This window comes from Myodes glareolus, chromosome 14 (assembly GCF_982192425.1).
Source record: "Myodes glareolus chromosome 14, mMyoGla1.1, whole genome shotgun sequence".
In the NCBI taxonomy this organism is placed as follows: Eukaryota; Metazoa; Chordata; class Mammalia; order Rodentia; family Cricetidae; genus Myodes; species Myodes glareolus.
In genome coordinates this window covers 50,520,459-50,533,038 of record NC_142039.1, presented here as the reverse complement: position 1 = coordinate 50,533,038, position 12,580 = coordinate 50,520,459, and the positions used below count along the sequence as shown (strand labels likewise).

Here is a 12,580-nt window from a genome sequence, read left to right as displayed (position 1 = left end):
AGCTCCAAGACACCTATAATTATTTCATGTTTGAAGAAACTGCTCCCAAGAGGAAAAGGTGGAGGCTTCTGCTTACCTGTCCACTGATTCCAGCCCTCATGTGCATCAAGCCTTTGAAACTCACCCAGGTTTTCTGCTAACAGAAAGAATCCATGTTCCTTGGCTTTCTGGCTTTGTAACTGATCAGGTTTTAAACCTTGCTTTTCTGACAGAAGGAATCAGGGTAATAATGAAGCCTGTTGTAGAGCAGCACTAACCAAAAGAGTTGTAATGTGAGCCCTAAATGTTGGCCGTACCAGTATTTTTATATTTCCCTGGCTGTCATCTTTTTAAGCGTGAACCACTTAAAACATGATAATTGTGACCTTTTATCAGTGGAGTTCTTTGGCTAACTTACCAAACCCTGAGTTGTCAAACCCATGAAAACCATTGTGTATCTCAACTCAGGAAGGGACCCTGTGTTTCAAGAACTCAGTAGCTGCCACCTACAGCTTATAACAACCAAAATTATCTCTCAGGTGGCCTAAGGTTTGGAAGGAGTACACCTGACCTCAGCGCTGTATTAGATTGCTTCTTTCCCTTCCTTGCTCACATGCACGGGAGGAAAAATTTCGACATTTAAGAGGCTTTTAGGACCCAACAGTTCAGACCAGATATGTGACAAATCTAGTTCTGAACACACCCATCCCCCAGCAATCTACCTCTAAGAGTGCACCTTCGTTGTCCTTCAAGAAGCACTCAGCACCTCTCCAGAACTTCCCCTCCTCCTCCCAAGCGGTACCCAGTCTGGCGTTTGTCTCACCCTCAGTTACCACCCAAACTTAAAAGAGAATGGGGAGAAAGTTTAATCCCCAGTTTAGGATGTAGGCACCCCTACTCATTTTGACATCCAGTAGAGAGTGCGTTTCAGTTCTGGCCTCAACGTCCAAGAGCGAGGCAATTCCTGACCTGCTACTGGGAAGGCGGGACCCTAATCTCTAGTCCCTGAGTGGTGGGGAGTGGGCGGGCTGGGAGAGGAACGGTACTGTGACTCAAATGTCTCGCCAGTGGCCGAGCCGCTCAGGTGGACGCTGAGGGGAAGTCAGCAGTACCGGTCGAGAGACGCAGTAGCTCTGGGACACCGGATGCAGGGCGAGAGCCCCTGCACCTCGCACCGCGCCCCGGCTCCCTCTCGCGGTGCCGCAGTCTCCGCCGCTCCGCCCCTCGACACTACCCCCATGACGTCAGCGCGGTCGGGCGGGTCCCCGGGTATAAAAGCCTGAGCTGGGGGAGGGAGACAGGTCTTTGCCTTCCTTAGCCCTCTATCCACGCACTGCTCCGAGGGCCAACTCCTCCACTCCGTCTGCAGCCAGCACCATGCGTGAGATCGTGCACATCCAGGCAGGCCAGTGCGGCAACCAGATCGGCGCTAAGGTGGGCGCGCCCTTGCGGAGGGAGTGGGTGGGGTCGCCCGCTCGAGTCGGGGTCCCAAGGTTGTGAGCAGGGGTCGGGCCGAGCCTAGGGGGATCCAGATGAGTCCGGACTAGTGACGCATTCCACCGCTGGCTACTGGGTGGGTCTGGTCCTGAAAGCCGTTCAACCTGCCACCACGCGCGTGACAGCGTGTCTTAAATCATGGTCCATTACATTGCTTTGGCACACAACCCTTCTGCGGGGTGCAACTGACATTCCTCTGGCTCTTTTCGTTTCTGAAATTTGGGTCGGGGGTCACTGTCATATGGGTTGAGAACCTCATGTCAAATGTAATTTGTATAATTTTTTTTTTTTTTTTTGTCTGTCATATGAATGAAAAACTGCAGTGTCATTGGGTTGACAGATGTTACGGAGGCGTCTCTTTGGGCAAACAGATGAGGTTGTTAAGACAAATGCCCTAACAAGTGCTCCTCTAGTCTTGACATAAAATGCAGCGGTCGTCTTTCTCGTCTGTAAGACAGCAGGTGACTGCATGGAATTGGAGCTGTGAGACCGGGCTGCAGCCGGGAGGCAGCAGTGGGCATTCAACATGGGTGTGGGCGGGCGGCTGTGCAAGGACGTGGTCTCTTTCAACACCGCCATATTGCCCACCCAACTTCCCCACCCCCTTTCCTGCTGCCAAGTCACAATGGAGGCTGCATCCTCAGGATGGCCAGCTTTTTCGAGGGCTGCCACGCACCCTCTTGGGATTGTGCCGCCCACCCCGAACATTCCTAGCCCGGGGTCAGTACCCGAAAGCCAATATGTAGGTCAGTGGTATAGAACTGGGCTGTTGAAAGCTGCCATGGAGTCTGTGCCAGGAGTCATTGATCCCAGGAGGCGCCAGAGGCGCGGGGGGCGGGGCACCTGATCTTCCCTTCTGCCCTTTCCCATCCATTAGCCTGTATGTAGTAACATTCAGCCTGGTCTGCAGTGAGAGAACGGCTGCCTCCGCAGTTCTGGCAAGGGATCTGCTGTGCCCACTTTCTTCTTCTGACTCCTCCCAGCCCTGCATCTGTGGTCATAATATGGCCGATGCACTGCGCATTTCCAAGACCCTCTAAAGCAGCTGCTGCCCACACACACTGGAGCCAGCAGCTCACTAGGCTCTCGCCTGTGCTGTCTGACCAAGGTCTTTTTGGGTGACTGTGAGAATCTTAAACATGATGTGATTCTCTTCATTTCAGTTTTGGGAGGTGATAAGCGATGAGCATGGCATCGACCCCACCGGCAGTTACCATGGTGACAGTGACTTGCAGCTGGAGAGAATCAATGTGTACTACAATGAAGCTGCTGGTAAGGGTTTGGATGTCAGCCTTGCTTTCCATACTGTGGCAGAGGAAGTGACTTAGGACCATGCAAACAACAAGGAAATGCTTTTTGCATACTTATTTAAAATGCCAACTGCAATAAATAAATAAAAGCACTTTGCAGCTCCCAAAGACGTCTTCATGTCTGCTGTGATTAAGCATGCTTCATGTCTCCATTTTCTTTTCTTCCTTTGTCTCAGTGCTGGGATTTCTGTAATGAATTCTACTGCTACGTGTATCTCCTTGCCAAGCCCAGTTGTAATCAGCTCTTGTCCCCACAGGCAACAAATATGTACCCCGGGCCATCCTGGTGGACCTGGAGCCGGGCACCATGGACTCAGTGAGGTCAGGACCCTTCGGCCAGATCTTCAGACCAGACAACTTTGTGTTCGGTATGTCGTCATGCTCCACGAGAGCTGGCCAAATGACTCACCCCTTCCTAGCAGCCATGGGCTTTACAGTTCCGTGTGCAGTGCCCAGCTGAGCCTGTGTCCACAGACTACAAGTCCTGGCCTAACCTATGCAGCTGACAAGATCATGTCTGTGGTCACCCTTGAAAGCTCAGAGGAGTGTGGGCCTGTAGAGGCTGTTAAAGGCCTCATGAGGAGCAGCCTGGGGGGAGGGGTAGAGAGGATGAAAGTCTTCAAAGAGGGCATTACAGGCTGCAGGTGATTTCAAAGGACCAATGATGCCAGGTAACCACTTCAGTGACCAAGCTGTAGATCAGGTGCATAGAGCTGCCTTGCCCTGCCTCTTTAATTATACCTAATTAAGAGTATCTACAGAATGTTTCCTGTGTTTAATTTCAGAAGCTACTCAGTATTGTTAAAATGTGTCTTCGTCAACTTGATTCTTACTTTATTATGATCCCCAGGGTTTTTGAGGTCATTGATACATTGACAATATTTCCTTCCCATAAAACAGTGTATCTAAAAGACTATTGAATGTTTTTTTTAAAGGCCAGCTTTCCCTTTTCCTTCATAGTCCAGTGATACCACCCTGAGATCCTAAGTGTCTAATATTCTCTTTCCTTCTTGCAGGCCAGAGTGGTGCAGGAAATAACTGGGCAAAGGGCCACTACACAGAGGGTGCTGAGCTGGTGGACTCCGTCCTGGATGTAGTGAGGAAGGAGTCTGAAAGCTGTGACTGTCTCCAGGGCTTCCAGCTGACCCACTCACTTGGGGGAGGCACAGGCTCAGGCATGGGGACCCTGCTCATCAGCAAGATCCGAGAGGAGTACCCAGACCGCATCATGAACACCTTCAGCGTCATGCCCTCACCCAAGGTCTCTGACACAGTGGTGGAGCCCTACAATGCCACCCTCTCAGTGCACCAGCTGGTGGAGAACACAGATGAAACCTATTCCATTGACAACGAGGCCCTGTACGACATCTGCTTCCGCACCCTCAAGCTGACCACACCCACATATGGCGACCTCAACCACCTGGTGTCAGCCACCATGAGCGGGGTGACCACCTGCCTGCGCTTCCCAGGCCAGCTGAATGCAGATCTGCGCAAGCTGGCTGTGAACATGGTGCCCTTCCCACGCCTGCACTTCTTCATGCCAGGCTTCGCACCTCTGACCAGCAGGGGCAGCCAGCAGTACCGGGCCCTGACAGTGCCTGAGCTCACTCAGCAGATGTTCGACTCCAAGAATATGATGGCCGCCTGTGACCCGCGCCATGGCCGCTACCTGACCGTGGCTGCCATCTTCCGGGGCCGCATGTCCATGAAGGAGGTGGACGAGCAGATGCTCAATGTGCAGAACAAGAACAGCAGCTACTTCGTGGAGTGGATCCCCAACAACGTCAAGACGGCCGTGTGTGACATCCCTCCCCGGGGCCTCAAGATGTCTGCCACCTTCATTGGCAACAGCACGGCCATCCAGGAGCTGTTCAAGCGCATCTCGGAGCAGTTCACTGCCATGTTCCGGCGCAAGGCCTTCCTGCACTGGTACACGGGCGAAGGCATGGACGAGATGGAATTCACCGAGGCAGAGAGCAACATGAACGACCTGGTGTCTGAATACCAGCAATACCAGGATGCCACTGCAGATGAGCAGGGCGAGTTCGAGGAGGAGGAGGGCGAAGATGAGGCTTAAGAACTTCTCAGATACAATGTGCACCCTTAGTGAACTTCTGTTGTCCTCCAGCATGGTCTTTCTATTTGTAAATTATGGTGCTCAGTTTGCCTCTGTCAGAAATTCACTGTTGATGTAATAGTATGGACCTCCTTTCAAGATTGCAGTATTGTCTAAGATTATCTATACTAATAAAAAGCATGTGTATAAAACCTGTGGTACCTTTTTTTTTTAATACAAAGCATCAGGGGGATAGCACTTTGGGACTTCTGCTTAGTGTTTTAATTGTTACCATTCCAGATCTCCTATGAACTTATAGAATCAAGGACTGAGACAAACCCAGCTTTTGACTGTTAGGCTATAAAAATATGTTGTAAATTCAAAATGTCCAAAAAGTAAATGCAAACACTATAAATGTTTCACATAAAATTTATTTGAAAATAAATTATGGTAAGAATTTACTTTTAAGACAATGATAGAAACTCATAATCTCACATTTCAAACACCAATATTCATTTTTTTGTAGCCATTAAAGCTACAACCTGATTCGGATATGCTATTTTTCCTGCTTGCACTCAGTTATATGATGGTGAGTGTAGGAAGCCTGGTAGTCTATGAACTGAGAAGAGAAGCAAGGAAGGCATTTTGGAGCATCCTAGTAACAGACAAGTATATGATCCTTCAATACAGAATCACCCAGAAAACAAAGACTTCCTGTAATTTCACTGTAGAAAGTCTTCTGCCAACTTGTTGAATTCATTTGCAAAACGTAAATGCAGATTATGCTTGCCTTCTGGCATCAGATGCAACCTAAGAAACAAACCAAGTTTTTGATCAGTGGTCCATATTTAAAATGCTTTCACCTCATCAACACTTCATGAGAATCTTTCAAAATTCTATAAACTTTCCATGAATGTGAATGCCAGGATGAACCCCTTAAGGAAATTTTAACCACTCCAGAAATAGACTGTAAAGCCATCACTGAACAGTGAATATGTTTGGGATTGTATCAGGTAACTGAAAAGGTTTGACTAGAAAGCAGTGGGGTAATTGTTCTGGTAATTACTTTAAGAATCTATTTTTAATAAATGTGTTTTTAAAAGACTATTGGGGAAAAGAGTTAAAAAATAATAGGGGTGATAGTGACTGCAATCCCAACTCTTAAAAGAAGATGGCAAAAATGAGAACTAGTCAGAATGAGTTGCACAGGTGAGTATTATGGGTATCTGCATAGTGGAGAAGCCAAACAGCAACCTCCATTGAAGGTTCCAAGCCATCCTGCCATGTTTAGAGAACAGATCAAGTAAGCCTGACTACAGACAGCAGACAGATGGAGAAATGCCTCAGGAATGGTGGGTGAGTGACGGGGTTCATCAGCAGCCATGTGCAGTGCTACCTCTGCAACTGCCACCTCATGTCTTTGGTAGACTCCTCTGTCCTGGAAAGATTTTTGCTTAATCTGAATTTTGTCAGAGGATATATTGGCAATTAAAAAAATACAACTTTAAAAATCTTATTTATTGCTTCTAAAGTATAAAAATAGAAGTTTGAACAAAGCTTTTAGGAGGCAAGCTCAAGTTCCAGCCTTGTCTACAGTGACAACTGGGTGTCAAAAGAACTAGACTGGAGTGAAATTCCAATGATCCATCCTGTAAGTCTCTGGTCTTTCAGCAGCAGTACTGATGATGGATGCTCTTAGCAATTCAGCAGGCAATAGGGAGGACACTGGGGGAAGGCAGCTATCCTCAGAAGATGCTGGGACTCTTGCAACTCAGCTACGCCAGTGGCAGGAGTGGGAGGACCAAGACAATCAAGCAAAAAGGAAATATATATTGATGGTGTCTTTTAGAGACAGTTGTAAAGTCAATAATGCTATTAATAATAACCAGAATATCTTAAGTTCAAAATGTGTTCTTAGAAGGGATGCGTTAGTCCAGCCCCAAAGATGAGCCAGCTACACTCCACAGGCATGAGGATACAGGGATGCTCAAAAAACTGCAGATTTTGGGATACAGGCAAGTCTTAGTTTCCCAGGATGCTGAGGTAGCAGAAGGACAAGTATAGGCCAAACTACAACCATTTATCTGAATTAAGTTGGGTTCAGAGACCAAAAAACCCTGACCTGACTATCCTGAAGTACATCTAGAGATGCCCAACTCAGCTGTCACCTGTTCTGTCCCATTTCTACAATTCGCTGGTTCCCAATAAAAACAGGAAGAGACCAGCTGTACATCCCTGTTTTAGTTATACAGTGAAACCTAAAGTTTTTCTACAACATGTCTAGATCTTGGGAAAATAAACATGAGTTCCTTTATACTAAAAACATGAGAGAACTCCTCTAAATGCCAGGTGGATACATTAGTGGATGCAGAGATGGACAGTGAGTTGGTGAATGAGTGGATGGGTAGGTGGATAGATGGATGGATGGATGGATGGATGGATGGATGGATGGATGGACAGACTGGATGCATGCATGCATGGATGGATGAAATTATGGAGAAAATTATTCTCCTTGAAGCCTTTTCAGGTTTTTATGCAAATCTTCCCTTTACTGTGTGGAACCTACTGTGGATCCTCTTGGGAACAGGACCAGAATAGCCAGCCATAAACACTTGGCCAGACAGCCGCTCTGCAGCTGACCCAGTTCTTACCCAGACAACAAAAGGACGCACGTGCCTCACGAGTAGCTTTCAAACAATCATACTCTCCAGGAAAATTAGTAGGAAACCCTGTCATTAAGCACATGTCTCAGATGGTCGTGAAGGGGACCTACAGGGCGAAAGTTCCTATTGGCAAGGGAGGGGTCCTATAGCATGTGGCACCTTTAGAAAGTCTAGATCTTATGGGAAGAAGCTGTTGCAGATCCAACCCCTCTCAGTCATGGTGACCCAAGATGCCGATCTCCCTGGTCCCATTTTGTCTCCATTCTCACCCTTGTCAGCTTTCAAGTGAAACCGTGAGAGCTGCCCAACAGTGACGAGGCCAAAATGAATGTGTTAAAGCATCTTCACTCCGAATGAATGCGGCAAAATTCTCACTACGCTCTGAAGCCATACATCAGCCAGGAGAACTGTGGGGACTTTTGCTTTCTCTGGAAGCCAAAGGAGCAGATGGTTCCTTGTGAGGGGCTCTTGTCCATCATGAAACTGGACAACAGCAAGCTACACAGACCTTTTTCTCATCCCCAATGGCAGACCTCCAAAGTCATGCAAACCTGGCTGCCCATAACAGGAACAGAAGGTTTTCTTCTTTGATTATGCCTTTGAGAAATCCCTAAGGAAAAGGCAAAGATGTGAGAACTACAAGTTTCTTCCAACTAGTGAAGCCAGAAGGCACCGCCCCACAGACATTGCCCTAATGGTTATACTAGTTTGGGGTCTTGGGGCAGACATCTCAAGGGGAAGCTTCTTTTCTTAAATCTAATAATCATGTCTCATGTATGGAAAAGAAATGAAAGCACTATGATGCTCCCCGCCCACCCTCGAGGGAGCACTTCCACCGGATCTGCAGGACTAATGATTCACTGCACTGTGTGGAGGACAAAGCCTTCCCGAATCTGCTGAGACACCAGGGATCCAGCTGGGGCCCACCACCTCAGAGAAAGACAGGCATAAACTGTGGGGGTCATCAGTGGGTGAAGGGTTTCACGGAGGCAGCATGGCCTCTGCACTGGTGGTTATAGCCTCCCCGAGAGCCACCAATCTTCACCTGAAAAACGGGGTGGCAATGGTACCCTTGAGATTATCATGGGGACCAAAAGAAAGAACACATGCACATGCACCAGCCTGTAGGCGTTGTATCGGCATCTGCTATTGTTTTGCTATTTATTATATTTTGTAAAAGACATTAGGATGGTTCCAACTGAGCACAGCATATTAATGAATATTCTGACTCAGGGAAACACAATTTATTGGTTGACATAAGACTTCCAATTGAGCTGGGTGGTAGTGGCGCACACCTTTAATCCCAACAGTTGGGAGGCAAAGACAGGAGAATCTCTGTGAGTTCAAGGCCAGCCTGGTCTACAGAGTGAGTTCCAGGACAGGTTCCATAGCTACTGAGAAACCCTGTCTTGGAAGACTTCCAATTGGAATTTTTTTTTTCCCCTTAAGAAAAGTTCTACAAGAAACAAAACTAAACAAAAATGTCTTTAAGATTTTCCTGGAAAGGGTTAGACTCTGCTCCTTTTGAATGGAAAAGGCCTCAATTGAGCAAGCACTGGAAACTTCTGTTTGGCGCTAACCCTGTGACCTCCTGACTGCTCTCTGCTAAGCTTCCCTAGGGGAGGAGTCAGTCACCTGGGCATGAGGGATGGGAGCTTCCAGCAAGATGTAGTCTACAATCACAGACTGCAGCAGGTACATTCCCCCCGATATGACTGAGAAAAGGAACTCAATTGCTAGTGTGAACTGGTCCCACCTTCATGCTCCAATTCAAACTGCTCCAGCTGGCCAGAACATCTAACACTGGTGGCTAGATGTGCACAGCCAAGGAAATCACAGGAAGAGGCCTTTCCTCCCTTCAGTGACCCAGACAAAAAAAACTAACCACTGCCTACTTAGATGGCCATTCCTGCCCCTCACTGCCAATCTGTTAATATACCCTCCAGGAAAGCCACCCAAAGCCCAAGAACCCTGTGAAGAGGAGCATGTGCCTGCCAGACCTTCCTCGCAGCCATTCCTGCCCCTCACTGCCAATCTGTTAATATACCCTCCAGGAAAGCCACCCGAAGCCCAAGAACCCTGTGAAGAGGAGCATGTGCCTGCCAGACCTTCCTCGCAGCCATGGTTCATTTCACATACCAGTTTGACTAGGCCTCACAGTGCCCAGTTATTTGATCAGAAATTATAGCAGCTCTTCCTGTGTGGGTTTGGGGATGACATTAAGACCTGAATCCATAGGCTGAGTAAGGTAGTTGCTTTCCCTAATGTGAGTAGAGCTGGTCCAATCTGCTGCAGGTCAGGTTGGGACATTACCTCGCACCTACAATTGATGTACCAGAAAACAAGCTAGAGATGTCGCTTGCAACGCTCAAGGGCACACAGTCAAATGTGCCCTCCCGAGCTCTAAATCCCAAGGCCACAAATGCCAGTCATTTCCAGACAAGACTCCCTTGGCTTCTCCTCTTGGCTGACACAAACCTGCGATGTCATTCTGTACACACTAACTTTACCCCTGTCTGCTTCTGCTTGCCTGGTTCCCAAGACTGGCTGACCATGCAGCTGGGCCACTACAGACTCTGTCCTCTGGCTGCTTTCTGCTCCTGTTTGGTCACATGTTTTTTGCCTTTACCCTTCCTTCCTTCACCCTCCCCTGACAGGGACAGAGCCTTTAAGATATGCTAGAGAGAGTTATTCTAGAGGATAAAAATTAAATCACACACTGAGAGTTGTTGAAAAAGGTATGAGTAAGGAACCATGTGACCACAGGGTAAGGAGCCCCCCTCTCCCCGCCAAGTGGGAGATACTGAGCCATGACCTGAAGGATGAAGATACATGGATAGACAAGAAGTGGGCCAGGGGCATGGAGGCTTGCCTCCAGGGCTGCAATTCAGGTCCAGTTTCTGTTAACTCTTGAGATCTGAAGCCTTCTCAAAAGTACTTTCATGGAATGAACTAACCCCCTCATCCCCACCCTGCACCATTCATAAGCTGAAATCTCAGCATCTTTAAAGAAGTGACTCGGTACCAAATATGGTCCTACGCTGATCCATTATGACTAGTGCCCTCAGAAGAAAAGCAAACTGGGCCCAGGATCAGAGAAAAGACCATCTCTGAGCTGGGGAAAGAGGACTCGGAAGAGACACACTCTGTCAACACCTCTATCCCAGACTCTAGAACTGAGAGAAGATGGATGTTTGTGTTGTTAGGGAGTGCTGTCTTCATAAAGCCACCACATGTTGACAATATTGAGGCCAAGGGTGTTGCTTAGTGGCGGAATGCATTTTTAGCATGTGTGAGGCCCTGACCTCACCCCCGGCAAAGCAGAAGAAAGTTAATAAAATATTTAAAATCAAAAAATGCACCTAATATATCTATATTGCCAAACACCACACCTTAGCCTTACCTACTTTAAATATGCACAGAACACTTACAGCTGTGCAAAATCATCTCCCATGCCATGGACCTTGAGTATAAAGAAGCGCTGAGAACATCATGCAGTTTAGTGAACCCTAAACAGAATGGAAAGCCGATGGATGCATGGGGGATGCTCTGGTACTGCAGCGTTGAAAGTCTTCCTTAGGAGACAGCGAAGGCAGGAACTCTCTCACAGCACAGTGGCTTAACCTAGCTGTGCAGCCACGTCCTCTCCAGTCAGTCCAGCCCTGCTGTCCCCAAGAGCCTCTTCACGTCAACTCTAGAGTATGATGGGTACCAATTGCCACTTGACAACACTTCCCTGATGGCTGCTGGGACTTTGTTAATAGGAAATGTCCACCCAGAGGCTGCCAGACAAGACGGGCGAGAAGCCCTTCAGCCAGGAGGGAGGTCTGGCTGCATGGGAACCCCAAAACTAGGATCAGGGCAAGAGGACTCCAAAGACAGGGTCTGTTCACCTTACTGCTGCAGTCAGAACAGCTCTGACTATGGATTTTCTACAAGAGTTTCTGTGGGAGAAATAGAGCTGCCTAAAACTAAAAAACTAAAGCAAAGGCCTCCTTGCTTTGAAGAGACTGTGATTCCTCTCCTATAAAAAGAGAAAAGGGAAGTGAAGGAGACAGATTAGCAAAGCTGGAGGCTGGTCTCCTTCCAAGGAGGGAAAAGCAGCCTGGTGTGACTCATACAAGTAAGTGCTTCTTGGTAAAAACCCATGAGGACAGACTCTGCCTGTAAGTGCAGTTAAAGACGTGCCTGGCAAGGTATACAGTGGCCCTGTCTCTGAAGGCCTGGTACAGATGCACAGCAGGGATTTGCAGTTCTAGGAACCCAGTTTCCTTTTGTGGGTTCCCAAAGTAGCCAGCCACGGGCCTGCAGGTATCCACCCAACATAAAGGGCTCTTTTAGCAAAAGGAGTAGAAAACACAGACCAGGTTTAGAAAACCGTTGCTAATAACATTTTATCTCCAACCTATGAGTTCCAACAAATATGGCTCAAAGAAAATGATTTTCCACCAAATGTACAGGAAGAGCACATTTTCTCCAATATTGATGCATTCTGTTGCTAGGAGATGGGTTTGGAACAGAGTTTTTAGGCTAATCTTTCTTACAGACAGACATTTATTGAGTTTGGCTCCTTAAGGGGAAATTTCTGCATTTATCATGAGGGTCAGTGTGCAAAAACCTGTCAAGCAGAAGCCAGTTAACCAGGTCACCTAGCATGGCTGTCTTGCCATCTCTCTAAGGGTACAAGCACGAGGGACAGTTGTGCTATGGTGAGAAAGTTCTGTTTTAGGAAAATATAGGACTTGTCATTTACTAACTCAATAGCTTGAAACACTCACTGTTTAGTATCAACTAAGCTTGAATTCTATCTAAAAATTGGAACTACTTTCCTTAAGTTTGTAGTGAAGTATAATTAGATATCTTACGCAAAATATGTTTAAAATACAAAATTCAATGCAGGAGCACCACATTGTATACTCTAAACATGTGAAGTTAAAAGAGAACATAAGGACTGAGATGAATAGAAAGCATCTGGGAGATTAATAAGGAAATAAACTATTTGAATTTTGTGCCATAGCCATGGTTAAGTATTATAATTTTATAAAAGTCGAGTCTGAAAATGCCTTATTTACTAT

The 12,580-nt window shown here is 47.2% G+C and overlaps 2 protein-coding genes across 4 annotated transcripts in view; one reads left to right on the top strand and one right to left on the bottom strand.

Moving 5' to 3' along the window:
* The first annotated feature begins 1,253 nt into the window (after window positions 1-1,253).
* Window positions 1,254-5,054, top strand: Tubb2a (tubulin beta 2A class IIa). Its single transcript, XM_087896518.1, has 4 exons — window positions 1,254-1,413; window positions 2,640-2,748; window positions 3,044-3,154; window positions 3,803-5,054. Exons 1-4 carry the CDS (start codon window positions 1,357-1,359, stop codon window positions 4,861-4,863), a joined length of 1,338 nt encoding a protein of 445 aa, XP_087752644.1. The 5' UTR covers window positions 1,254-1,356; the 3' UTR covers window positions 4,864-5,054.
* Window positions 5,055-5,255: 201 nt separating this feature from the next.
* Bphl (biphenyl hydrolase like) overlaps window positions 5,256-12,580 on the bottom strand; it is a 35,515-nt gene continuing 28,190 nt past the window's right edge. The window contains exons 7-8 of one of the 3 annotated variants that reach the window (XM_048430210.3): window positions 9,645-9,825; window positions 5,256-5,652 (exon numbers count right to left, since the gene is read on the bottom strand). In XM_048430210.3, coding sequence (XP_048286167.3) covers window positions 9,681-9,825 — 145 coding nt within the window. In that variant the 3' untranslated portion in view covers window positions 5,256-5,652; window positions 9,645-9,680. Of the gene's footprint in view, window positions 5,653-6,345; window positions 8,116-9,644; window positions 9,826-12,580 lie in introns of those variants that run through there. The other 2 variants (XM_048430220.3, XM_048430230.3) reach the window with 2 other exon arrangements.

Coding starts and splice junctions, on each gene's coding strand:
- Tubb2a (XM_087896518.1), top strand. CDS start 1,357: ATGCGTGAGATCGTGCACATCCAGGCAGGCCAGTGCGGCAACCAGATC. Junction 2,749..3,043: donor GTACTACAATGAAGCTGCTG/GTAAGGGTTTGG, acceptor TTGTCCCCACAG/GCAACAAATATGTACCCCGG. Junction 3,155..3,802: donor ACCAGACAACTTTGTGTTCG/GTATGTCGTCAT, acceptor TCCTTCTTGCAG/GCCAGAGTGGTGCAGGAAAT.